General features: G+C 44.7%; 1 protein-coding gene across 1 annotated transcript; it reads right to left on the minus strand.

Moving 5' to 3' along the window:
* Positions 1-897: 897 nt before the first annotated feature.
* Positions 898-13857, minus strand: LOC115074889 (transcobalamin-1-like). The gene is made up of 9 exons (XM_029574847.1): positions 13447-13857; positions 8306-8494; positions 7886-8035; positions 6178-6327; positions 5761-5936; positions 4306-4492; positions 3837-4023; positions 2189-2307; positions 898-1708 (listed from the first exon to the last, which is right to left on the minus strand). Exons 1-9 carry the CDS (start codon positions 13514-13516, stop codon positions 1647-1649), a joined length of 1290 nt encoding a protein of 429 aa, XP_029430707.1. The 5' UTR covers positions 13517-13857; the 3' UTR covers positions 898-1646.

The following is a 13857-nucleotide window of genomic DNA, read 5'->3' on the forward strand; positions in this document are numbered from 1 at the left end:
TTTTTTTTACAAAACATTGACTCTTCAACTGAGGTAATTTTGAAGGCCACAACTTTATCTATTTGTCTTCAGAATTTAATATTTTAAGAACAATACAGTTAAATTAGAGAACAGATTTGATTTGATGAAAAGTTTCAACATAATGCAGACCACTTAGATACATACAAAGTTAAAATTATTTTTTAAATTTCACCCATAGACAGTCAGTGAGCTCTACAAAAGATTTCATTCTGTCTGGTTAAATTTGTATGTTTGGCTAATAAAATAAAGAATAAACATTTAAGAGTCATTGGTTTTAGGTTTGCAAGAAAGAGTTGAAGATACCTTTGTTTGGATTCAGTAGAAAAACTGACTCTACTTTTCAGCAACATCTAAGATTCTTGATTGCATTTCTGAGACATTAACCAATTCTGACCCTATTTCCATTTCAGGTAAACTTTGGGCATTCCTTTAAGATAACTGAATTGTGAATATGCATGAAAGATGCATGAAAGGAGCATGGCCAGCGATGAAGCCTTGACAAATGGCACTACTGCTCACAAGCTTCAAACTCGTGCTAATCCCACTCCCTATCTTCTTTGGAGTCAGATAAAGAGATGATTATCGATTTGACTAAAAAGAAAAGGACACTTGTGTATAAGGGGATTGCAATTCATATTTTCCCAGACCCGAGTAGGGCTTCTCGGAATAGCAAAAGAGAAATTCAGCAGTGTAATTGAGGAGGTCCATCACGGAAACCTTTCTTTTATAAAGAGCAAAGTCCCATGTTTCCTCTGGCTTGCTTGGGATGCTCTAGGACTTTTAGACAATGAGCTGAGGAAAGTTGGAAGGGCAAGGCTGAAGAGCTCAACAAATGAATCTCTTGTCTAAGCCGAACAACAAACCTTTTAAGGGATCCACTAGCAGATTCTCCCATGAGATATTTTAGTTTCTTGGTGATAGTTTAAGAATTTCTGAAGAACTACTATTGAGGAGCTCTCATGTTCTCATCTTTGTAGTCTGTTTTGATTGTTATTTTATTGTAACTGAGCTGAAGATTATTATTGATTATTATTTTAATGAAATGGCAGGAAATATACACTTAAAATGTTGCGCCCCTCAAAGGGTGAGTTAGTTCTTGGCATAGAAATTTGTTAATAGTTTGTCCCTTTTTCAATTTTGTATGTAAATTTAATATTTATTTATTTATTTATTTTGGATTCTTATATACCGATACTCTTGTATGATATACAAATCATGTCGGTTTACAATACAACAGAACAATCGCAGCATAGGCGTTGCATTGAAACATAAAATACAACAGAACAATCGCAGCATAGGCATTACATTGAAAAACATAAAACAAAGCGTCTAATAACAAATAATATAGTACAACCGAACAGATAATAGATAATAGAGGCCTCAATTAAAAGAAAATATATTTGTTTAAATTACCCTAAATGAAAAACAAAATGCTTGCAAATCTTAAAGTGACATTGTACCATGACTGATTGATAACTGAATAAGAAGATAGCATTGAATGAAAATTCAGGAGAAACAGGCAGGCAAAATGTACCCTTGCTCCTTCATGTCTAAGACGCCATAAGATTCAAAATTTAAAGTCTGTTTGACTGCTGGAGGGCGAGAGGCGAGGTCACTTCTGTTGCTCAGTAAGTGCTGAGCTTCACCACCAGGTTCTCTCCGTCCAGGGGTTTATAATCTCCAACACCTGAAAGCACAGACGGGGCAGGATGAGGAGGACATTTTACACTCTGAACTCTCTCTCCATCTCCCTTCTGGGAATGGAGAAACGATGCCTACTTCCTGAAATTCACGTTTCTTAATAAAATCATCCTAATGAGAAAGATTTCTGGAAGATTTGGCCTTGATTGGGTGAAAGTTCATCTGCACAGGCAGGCATTGTTTGAATAAATTTCCTGAGTGTGCCTAAAACAGTAAATGATAGACTGGAAAGTAAAACAACATTTGCAACTCTCTAAAAAAAAAAAAAAAAAAAAGGGGGAGCATAAACACCATGGAAGTTATGAAATAAAGCATTCAGGCAACTTTCTCCACTTCTCTCCACCTTCATTTCCATCGCTTTCCACTTCCCTTGCTTACCTTCTCGCTTTCACTCTCATCTTGCAATCTTTCTACCTCACTCTCTCCCCTCTTCTTTGCATTTCCATATTATCTTCCTGTTTCTTACCTTGCATCAAAGGATTGGATCCACTCAGGAGTTGCCAGTAAGTCCTTTCACTATCACTCGCTGCCAGGCCATGGACAGAAGTAACATAAGGACCCCAGCTGCTGGGAGTCACAGTGAAGCTGCAGGAAAAGTCAGACAAGAAACAATAAATGAAAACTGAATGCAGCCCGGGACCCCTGGAGAGCAGGGGATGTACCTGAATGCACAGAGATCACAGACACTCCTACTGCAGCCCTGAATCCCTGGCGAGCAGGCGATGAACTTGAACATACAGAGATTACAGACACTCCTACTGCAGCCCTGAATCCCTGGAGAGCAGGGGATGTACCTGTATGTACTGAGATCACAGACACTCCTACTGCAGCCCTGAATCCCTGGAGAGCAGGCGATGAACTTGAACATACAGAGATCACAGACACTCCTACTGCAGTCCTGAATCCCTGGAGAGCAGGCGATGAACTTGAACATACAGAGATCACAGACACTCCTACTGCAGCCCTGAATCCCTGGAGAGCAGGCGATGAACTTGAACATACAGAGATCACAGACACTCCTACTGCAGTCCTGAATCCCTGGCAAGTAGGCGATGAACTTGAACATACAGAGATCACAGACACTCCTACTGCAGCCCTGAATCCCTGGCGAGCAGGCGATGAACTTGAACATACAGAGATTACAGACTCTCCTACTGCAGCCCTGAATCCCTGGAGAGCAGGGGATGTACCTGTATGTACTGAGATCACAGACACTCCTACTGCAGCCCTGAATCCCTGGCAAGTAGGCGATGAACTTGAACATACAGAGATCACAGACACTCCTACTGCAGCTCTGAATCCCTGGCGAGCAGGGGATGTACCTGTATGTACTGAGATCACAGACACTCCTACTGCAGCCCTGAATCCCTGGAGAGCAGGGGATGTACCTGTATGTACTGAGATCACAGACACTCCTACTGCAGCCCTGAATCCCTGGAGAGCAGGCGATGAACTTGAACATACAGAGATCACAGACACTCCTACTGCAGCTCTGAATCCCTGGCGAGCAGGGGATGTACCTGTATGTACTGAGATCACAGACACTCCTACTGCAGCCCTGAATCCCTGGCAAGTAGGCGATGAACTTGAACATACAGAGATCACAGACACTCCTACTGCAGCTCTGAATCCTTGGCGAGCAGGCGATGAACTTGAACATACAGAGATCACAGACACTCCTACTGCAGCCCTGAATCCCTGGCGAGCAGGCGATGAACTTGAACATACAGAGATTACAGACACTCCTACTGCAGCCCTGAATCCCTGGCGAGCAGGGGATGTACCTGTATGTACTGAGATCACAGACACTCCTACTGCAGCCCTGAATCCCTGGCGAGCAGGCGATGAACTTGAACATACAGAGATTACAGACACTCCTACTGCAGCCCTGAATCCCTGGAGAGCAGGGGATGTACCTGTATGTACTGAGATCACAGACACTCCTACTGCAGCCCTGAATCCCTGGCGAGCAGGGGATGTACCTGTATGTACTGAGATCACAGACACTCCTACTGCAGCCCTGAATCCCTGGAGAGCAGGGGATGTACCTGTATGTACTGAGATCACAGACACTCCTACTGCAGCCCTGAATCCCTGGCGAGCAGGAGATGTACCTGAAAGTATTATTGTTGCTAGCTTGAGCCTTCTGCATCACAGTCAGGAAGGTGGATCCCAGTGGCACTGTGATGATTATCGAATTGTTGAAGGTGTTATTCACCCCATCGACCACTGTGTAGGTGACTGTAATATTAGCAGGAGGTGAAGTGGTTGGAGGGACCGTGGTGGAAATTGTCAGATTGTCTAGAAAAGAAAAGGCACATTTGGTAGCAACAGCAGAATTATTAAGCCAGTCTCCTGTGATATCCTGCCCTATCTTTTCCCTCTCCCCGTTTCTCCCTGTCAGACTGACACACTGGCACTGCTTTGGGGTCCCGGGCGCCCTTGCTTTCAAGTTAGAGGTTAACTATTTAGAGGCAGCTGCACTTAAAGCAGCAGAAGCTGGGAATGGTCAGGCCGACCACCCATTGGCAGTAAAACAGACAACAAAGAACTTCATGCAGAGCCTGGCTCATGAAATTATACCTTGATCAGCTGCGCATGTCTTGCCTCTCACATCCAGGTACGTCTTTCCCTCCAGGGAAGGGGTGATCTGCGATGCAGCCATGGGGTTATCAAAGGTGCTCAGCGGGATTTCTCTCAGCACTTTCTGGAGAGTTTTGTTGCAGTTCCACAGGGGACGGCTGTAGCACTCATCCGATACAGACAGTGCCTGCGGAAAGGGGACCAGCAAACTGTTACAGACTTTTAACTGTGAAATGCCTCTTTTGTTGTGAATTGAAATAGTGCAACCATTCTTTTTATATTTTCATGAGAGAGTCCTTGTCTAATTTTGAAATATATGAGCTTCTGCATGCTGAAAATTCCCTTCGTGTCAGCAGTTTCCTGGGCTGTTAATTGCGCACACTTTGGACAATGGACACATGGATACAAGAGAGTCATCAAAGCTTCTGTGAATTGAAGAATGCCAGCAGTTGCAGACTTCCAAAGCACATCCAAGGCTTTGATTATGGTGTATGATTGGCCACATACGCTTCAGGACCGGAAGAAGGGCGGGCTGGGGGGTGAACAACAGAAAAAGGTTCCCTGCAGGCTGCCTGTGAGGGGAGGGGCTGGAGCAGGAGCAGAGAAAGAGCTGAACCTGTAGAGCATTGTTCAAAGGATTGAAGGAAGAGGTGATAAAGCTTTCAGGAATGTTGATTCTGTGGCAGATTGCAACTTGTTCAGGACTCAGCAGCTTTGGTTTGATTTTAGGGTGTCCTCGAGTGACCACATTTCACCGGTACTGGCCAACCTGCATTGTCTTCCTGTATGGTATCATACCTGTATGGTATCATACTAGGTACAAAATATTGGGCTGTGTAGCTGCGATTATATCAACCCTCTCGTATTCTATGTTCAGCTACTAAACATTTCTTAGAGGTCCCATCTGTTAAACAGGTTTGCCTACAGGACTCACGTGAGCACATTTGTGCAGTATCAGGCCCTACTCTTTGGAACTCGCATCCAGAATCTTTAAAAGAAGTTCAAGATCTATCGTGCTTCAGGAAGCTGCTCAAAACACACCTGTTCAATGCTAATATTCCAATCTTATTATTAGTTTAGCAAAGTTTTGAAGTTTTCATGTTGTGTGTGTTATTAGAACATTGTATTTTATGTTTGGTTTTATTTTTTATTATCTACTATGTGCTGTATCTGTATGGTGTTGTTGGAGTTTACAAGTATGTATGTATATATTTTGTGCCCTGCTGAGATTTGCTGATCAGCGGGTTATACATTTTTATAAATAAATATATTATGGGGTTTCTCTCATGATCTATACAATCAAGGAAGGCTAGGGGCACTGCTAACGAGTTAGGCACCTAGATCTGCCTGAAAATCTCTCTCTTCCCCCCCCCCCCCCCCCCCCCCAACCCCCAGCTGAGCACTAAATTTAGGCATCTAAAAATTGGGTCTGGCCAGGGGAAGACGCCTCCTCACCTGCATCGCCAGGCCAGTACTGTAGATATTCCCAATCACCCCACAGCTTGCTCCTTTATTTAGGATCTTCTTCACCAGGCAGCACACCGAACACCTCACCTTCTTCTTCTCTGCCTCACTCAGGTCTTTTCTGGCCTTCACACATGTCAGACCTAAAACTGCAACCGAGGCAGTATCTGCAGAAGACAAACACAACTCAAACACTGGATTACTCTCTGCTTTTCAGTATTTGAAAATATCCAAGTTTGAAGGAAATAAATCTCTAATTAGAACTACAGAAGCCACCACCACAAAGCATCAGAAATCCATTCCAGAGAACAGCTCCTATAAGCCATCCAAAGGGATACAGAAACCTGGTTTTCAGCATCTTGTCCCTTCAGTTGCAAGCACCTTAAAACGTTCAAGAACTTTGCTCACCAACAGAGAACTGGGAGCCGTAGGTATACTGCCGAGCTTCACAGGTGGGGACGAGGAGGGCCGATATGTTTACACTGACATTCTGCAGACAGAGCGCTAAGACATCCAGGCCTAACTGGTAGTAGTTGGTGATTGGAGAACTGTGATGTTCTGATGGACAAAACAGGGGGTGAAAAAAGGCATCAGTACAGCCAGCCATAATGAGGTTTATCCAGTTAGCTCTGGGAGTTAGCCAGGCCAAACTTTCTGTTTCAATTTCCCCCTTCCACCACCACCCCTACTGAAAAGCTACATTTTGTATAGACAAATTATTCCACACACAAAATTTACCCTTAAAATGACTACATACCAGCAGGATAAATGTTTCAACAATAAATTTGAAGAATCCACTGTTACCAATAATTATAAGAGAGAATTTTATCATTTCTTAAAGGACCATCATGCTGTGGGGTACGTAGGCCATGATTTAAGCCATTCAACCCTCACTTCTAATCATAGGTCCAAAGTGTGTGGTAAGATAGATATTTAAGTCTTTTTATATGCACTACATAATCCAGCAATATGGCACTATCTTATTAAGGATAATGAAGATGAAAAATGCTTATCATCTCATGAACATCTTCTTACATGCAACTAATGGTCTGCGTGTGAATTTGAATCAACTCCCATCCGCGATGGGAAGGCGACTTGTAGTTTGTTTGAGCTGCTACTTTATATGAGTCCCTTTATGTTTACTTTAATGAACTGAGCTACCAATTTTTAATATCTTAAATGACCTAACGGGGACTTGTTGAATTACAAAAGAAGTGTGTGGATTGTTAAACGTCCTAAAACATCGCAAACCCTGAAATGACTTAACAGTGGCTTTTATAGTTCTAAAAGAAGTGCTTAGATTGCTGAGAATTTGTGCCGGGTCACGGCACATCCCATCGCATTCAAAAGGATCATTTGGATCATTAATTCTCTTCCACATGGTGTTCTTTGCTGGACATAGTGGCTTGCTAAGTGGATTTTTCCTACCTTTTAGCCGTTTCTAACTTTTACCTGTATCTATTTCTCTTGATCATTTCTGTTATAGTGGAGTAAGCTTGAGGGAAAACGCTAACAAGAGGATTGAGGTGATACTAAATTTAACTGATGAGAATAGGGGTCAATATCTATTTAGCGGTATGGTGATAAACATTGTAGAAGAGATGTGATACAGCTATGGAAATAAATATTATTCAGATATGAGGTGTAGTTTTAAAGCGTTTATTTTGATAGAAATAAAAGTATATAAAATGGCTAGCTGAGTTTATAGTGACACATATATATATAGGCTGCTTATGTATTTACTGATCTGCGAGGGACTTGTGTATATCCTTCTAGATGATTACCTGAACCAGGACAGCACCACTACCTCCATACATCTGAGACCTTGGACCTCCTCTGGCTTGGTCAGCCCTCCTAGCAGGATGTTAGTAATGTCTGGGGTATGAAAGTAAGTGTGAGAATGAGTAATGCCTGGCTGTGACTGAGTATGGACCTGGGCAACGTCTGAACATCAGGGCAAATAAGAAGTGAGGAATTCCTTGGCATGAGTAAGTTATGGGGACAGTGAAAATAAAAGCGAGACAGATTAAGAGACAATGACATAAACACTCGCACATAAAAAAAAGGTCTACATTCTTTAGAGCATTGTGGTGGAGAGAAAAGATGTGACACTTACGGATATTTTCTAACTCATCATTGTACTTCTTCTGCAATAACTGCACCAGGTTAACACTGGAATTCAAGGCCGAGACATTCTGAGGGTCATCACAAGACGCCTGGAGTGCCAGAACATAAAGGGCCACCGTCCCTGAGCTGAACGTCACATCTGTAAGACAGCAGAAGAAGCTTAGGTGACCTCTCTGTGTGTCTCTGTCTCCGTCACTCTCTGAGTCAAAGACAAAGAGTGACAGATGAAGGCGTTCAAGAGGCCCAACCCAGTTAAACAAGAAGCTACACCAAATCCAATGCACACGTAACCTCAGAATAGACCTGACAGGGATAGAAAGAATGCTTCAGATTCAGAGGGAAGGTGAGTAAGAGCGAGAAACAAAAATGAGAAGAGAAAGGATGCTTTCTTTGAATGAGGATTATTTACTGTTTTGGACTCTGGAGACTGCATCCTCTTTGAGTTGCTTGATCATCTCTTTCTCCGTTGTTAGACTGTGATCTCTAGCTAGGCGCAGAGCTAGCAGGATGCTGGGGTTCGGGATGTCATTTGGATTGTAGGAGTTGACCATCTGTCTCAGAAGATAGGTCACCGATGATTGCTCATTCTCATTGACAGCTGAAAACAGATAAACAGGAAAAGTGCACTGTTTTTAGCATTCTGCTCCTGACTACAAGATTCATCTAATGACCACAAGTTCTCTACTAGAATTTACATTTCTGTCACTGCTAACCCCGCATCAGGCACCTCCTGGGCAGATCAGAGCATTATGCATATTCAGAGCACTCATATTAACGTAGTAATGTAGTAAACGACGGCAGAAAAAGACCCAGAAGTCTGCCCAGCAAGTTCCTTTTCTTAATTTAGGTTTTTAATTTATTTTATTTTTGAAAATGTATTTCTTTTCTGTTAAGGGTAGCAATTGCCACTTTGTGCAGGGGCCCAGTCGAGTGCCAAGATTTGGCTACCTGTAGATGGCAAGACGAAGGAGCTCACCCTATAGTACCAGCAGTAGGAGCTCAGTGGTTTTTACCTGTATCCAGAATTCAAGAAACGTCATTGGCATGAAAATGTATACATGTGTTGACAAAATAATAGAGTAGGGGACCGATGTATCACGTGTGATGAGGAGGTTTACTGCAAGTGTCAACTTATGACTAAGGGCTGGAGTTTCAAAGGGTTTACCCAACTAACTTTGCCAGTTAGCTAGCTGGACTGCTGCCATTAAAAATCTTTCTCCACTGAGGGAATAAACTGACCCTCAAAAATTCACTAGTTGGATAAAAGTAGCCGCTGACAAAATGGGCATCTCCAGAGGCGAACCCAGGATGATGCACCCTTGGTTTTTTGGGCCAGTGCTGGTCCCAAGCACTATGATGAAATAACCAGCCAGAACCTTTTCTCCAGATCCAGCCAGCAACCCCAACCAAACTCTAAATTCCAAACTTCTTCTTAATCGTCAAGAGCTTGTAATCCCCCCCCACCCCCCACCCCCCCCCACTTATACTCTGGATCGCCTTATGGCCGGTGGAAGCACCCCAGCACTCCTTTCCCACATTCATAATTGTAATCTCAGATGGACTCTTCTCTCAAATACAGTCCACACTCCAAATCCTTTTAATAACACCTCAGGATGAAGCACTAGGTGTAACACTATTCCCCTGGCTTGGCTCCTCCAGGCACTCTGACCCCCTTCATCAGACAATCAACATTTGTCCATGTGCAAATTTCCATTTCATACCACAAAAACTCATATAGCCATTGGCTACCACCTCACAAGCCATTAACACTACTAACACACACCTATGGGAGCCATCGCTTGATGCACTATCTGGAAGTTTCCCCAGTATACCGAAAAGCTCCCTCAAAACCCACACCTTAGGGAAGTGCCTCTTCTGGAGTTTTCATGAGTTGGGGAAGAAAGATTTTGCTTTGAGCAGGAGGAAGAGTTTTTGCCCTTTTTCCTGCCTGGGACCACAGGGATCCCTCCCATTTGGGATCTAGAAACGAGAAAGAGCTGCAAGAAAAGAAAACCGACCAACAGTAAGAAGAAGTTTGAGAGGTTGAGGAGCCCCCATCTGGAATCTTCCCTCCGGGGAGAGGGGAGGTCGGAATTCTCGGTGCAGTGACCGTTTTGACAGTTTACCAGTTCCGGAAGAGGACCCCCGGCCCGCACTGGGAGGGAGCTGCCTTATCCAAAGCCTGAAGGGTGGAAGTCCCTTTCTCTGGTGTATGGGACCGGTGCACAGACTGAGGGAGCTAAAGCCATTGTGGTATGATAAATCTTATGTTCAAATCTGCTTTATTGAGAAAGAAAAGTATTGCAACACATCATGAACCAACTCAAATTCGACTCAGTAAATACCTTCTTATTTTGGAGACAAACTAAACCAGTATGTTATTTGGCAATACATATCCCAGTATGCAGAAGAACAAGAATACCCCTCTCCCAGGCACAACGATTAGAAGAAAAAACATCCTTAGCACTCTGCGCCCTGAAAGGAAGACATTTTCCCCACCCAACAAAGAATTCAGCCCTGGGGCAAAGAGATAGTTTCATCTAGCCCAAGAGACTAAAAAATCCTTTCTGGCCCCAGCTGAACCTAGCCCGCTCCCAAAGGTGAGGGTTACACCAGGTTACCAAGAAAATATCTAAGATGGGGACGCGTACATCTGCATGCTGCATACGCACACTTCCACAAGGCAGGATCCATGGAAAGGAGAAGGCTCATCCAGTCTTCAGTGCTACTCTGGGAGCAATTTCCACGAAGCAACATAGCAGCTACCCAGGCAGTTTGTGCGGCTACAAAAAGACCTGCATACTTTGCCCTTGTTGATGCTCTGGCTCATATATTTGAGCATATATTTGAAAGGTCACTTTTACGCATGTAGTTTACTTCCCCTATCCAACATGCCCCTGGGCGTGCCTACCTTAACAGCAGCTAAATACAACCACACGGTGAACCGAGGGTCAGCAGGGGAGAATTCTGACACCCAGACATCCAGCCACCTAATTCCGAGGTTAGGCAGCGAGATCCCTTTTGCAAGCTGTCCTCCCCAAGGCTAAGACTAAATCTGGAGGAATGCTGTGGTGCTCTAGAGACAATGACATGAAGGTGCCAAGAACCACTTCAAAAGGTGTCCTTCCTGTATCAGATACCATGGAATCCACCATTGTTTGTACAGAGACACCCGCAGGGCCTTCCTGCTGCCATAACACAGAGCCTCTTTCTTATAAAGAGGGCGTTAACAAATTGCTTTGGGTCATTAAGGACAGGTTACACCAGTTCTGTTCTTTTCCCCATCTAATCTATTTACTGGAGATCCAGTTTCTCTCACTAAACCAGACTTCCAAGCCAAAAGATACAATGGTGGCCAATACTGCAGTCATTGGGTGACTTTGTGGGTGTCACATATACTGGTTTCTGTTTTTATTCTAAGAGGTAGCAGTGGATGAGTTCATATCTAGAATTTCATAGCTGAGAATACCTGCCATTCAGGTCACTCAACTGCAAATTTTTGACATATTTTCCCATATTGCTGTTATAGATAGGAAATACCGGAAAGCAACACTAGGCACCAAATTTATCTCCTGCCATGGGCCATAATTTGCAACACTATTCCAAACATGGGTGCTTTGTGGCTGGTTCGGAAGAATAGCAAGAGGAGAAGCATAAATATTAAGGCAGAACACGAAATCAGATCGAGTCTTCCATTCTCCCCTCCTGCTCCTATACCACAGATCCGACTTGATCTCCTGCTTTGCCCACCACTGAGGATCCTCTCCCATGTCTCAATGAATCCCCCTCCCCTGCTACCTCACCGGGAGGGTGCTCTATGCACCCACCACAAGAAGTGTAAAAGTAATGACCCAGAAGCCAGGGTGAGCTTTACTATTGCTCTGTGTGAGCTCTTGAAATACTGCACATCACCTAGAAAGCTTGGCTTTTTATTTTAACCCAGAAACATGATTAATTCATCATCTAGAAGAAAGAAAGGCATTGAGTTTTCCTCTTAAATTTCTGTTTATATTTCTTTTGGGCATGGAGACATTTGAAGAGCCTGACGTTCAGGCTCCTTGGTCGCAGTTGCTGGAGACCTGAGAAGATCTGAGAGGTTAAGAGTATCTGCAGCTTCTCCCAAACACCTTCCTGAGTAAACTCAAGTATGAACACAGCATCAGCAACTCAAAAGTGACAGTAGGGAAAGAAAAGTTCCAAAAAAACAGCGTGGCTACAAGATAGAATAGTAACAGGCACGCAGGGGATAGAGAGGGGGGCGGCATAATCCCCCAGCAGATAGGAAAGAGGAAGGGCAGGGAATCTCTCGATGCCAGAGGGAGACGGGGAGCAGGCACCCAACAAATCCGACTGACAGAAAATGCAAGAAAGGCGAACGATAAAGAATTTCAGGAGAAGACATAGGTAGACGCTGAAGTTACGGGCATCCTCTCTGCCTGAAGTGAGCCGGGACAGCAGGGGGTCACACAGGGTCCTATGATTAAATCCCCTCGCTTTCCCAATGGGAGTGGTGGTGCGTGAGGATTGCTTATCCAAGACCCAAAGAGTGGGGGTGACTTCTTCTCTCTCTCTCTCTCTCCTGGGGAGTTCTTTTTACAGTGCATTTTGAAAGGTTGTGACTGCCAAATAAATACTCTGGACTCTCAGGATGGCTGTCTGAAGAAGCTTTACTGCAGCAGTTCTTCGAAAGCACATTAGTTACATCATGGACACGAGTTCTGGGCACAGTGGGTGATTATCTGTCGGTGCACGGGTCCCTCGGTAGATAGGCTTAGGAACAATTCACCCTTCTGGGTATGGACAAGCAAGGGGCATCCTACTTATGGTACAGATGGAAATCCCCCTCCAAAATACTGGCGGTCAACAACAAGGGTATCTAGCACTGCACAGTTCCCCCAGGTAAATCTCCCCAGCGTAAAGACCCCGGATGGGGGTCTCCAGATGAATCAGGAATGTTTTACTCAGGGCTCGCTTTTTCCAGATGACAAAGGGAAACTATTGGCAGAAAGGTCCAGGCAGCAGGAACCAATCGGCTCTTCCAACATTCCCCACTCTGTGCAGGAAGGATGACAGCAAAAATCATCCCCCTCTCTCACTGCAGGTCACCCCCAGCCTGGTCACCCCAGAAAAAGGACGCTCCCATAATCCCTTCATGAACCCAGAACTAGGGCTCTTGCAGGAAACTCCCAAATCATCAAAACCACAGAACCCAACACTGGAGACAACCCAGCCAAGGGGTTAAATCTGCCGCCTATCCCACGCTCCCAGCCACGAGGCCAGAGCAGAAAGTATAGAAGGCTCCATCTCCCACACAACTCCATAGCCAGGCAGATCTGTGACCCAGCCTGCTTCCTGCGGGCAGGGGGGGGCCAGACCTGGAGCGCACCTCCCTCCACTGCCTACCGTCCTGACTCCCAGCCCAGGGACGGGAGCAAGGGCCATCGAATGCTGATCCCAAAGGGTCGCCACGTAAGGGTCAGGCAGAAGGAGCGGGAAGAGGAGAAGAGGCAGAAGGAGCGGGAAGAGGGGAAGCAGGGCTGAGACACTCACAGCACTTTTTGGCCTCCAAACCAGGGCTGAGGAGTCCCAGCAGCAGGGCGAGAAGGATCCTGCAGTGCATTCTTGTCGAGTCCCTCGCAGCTGAGCCTGGGAAAGCGGTCTCCGGGCACTCAGCTTCGCTCTCTTTTATTTAGCAGAGCGAGTGTGGGAAGGCATTGAGCAAGAGTGTACTTTTCAGCCTGGGAGGTGTCAGACAGGAATCCCTTCCCATCACCATTCTGTTACCGGAGCTTCCTCCTGCAGCCGCTCTGTGATAGGCAGAATGTCACAAGTCCCTGTGGCAAGTCACCTAGAAAAGGGAGAATGTGCGCAATATACATCCAAAGAATGAAGTTACAGACTTCAGACAACTGCAGAAAAAGCCTTTCATTAATTAAGCACAAGTCTATACACACTGAATAT

Source organism: Rhinatrema bivittatum, chromosome 13 (assembly GCF_901001135.1).
Source record: "Rhinatrema bivittatum chromosome 13, aRhiBiv1.1, whole genome shotgun sequence".
In the NCBI taxonomy this organism is placed as follows: Eukaryota; Metazoa; Chordata; class Amphibia; order Gymnophiona; family Rhinatrematidae; genus Rhinatrema; species Rhinatrema bivittatum.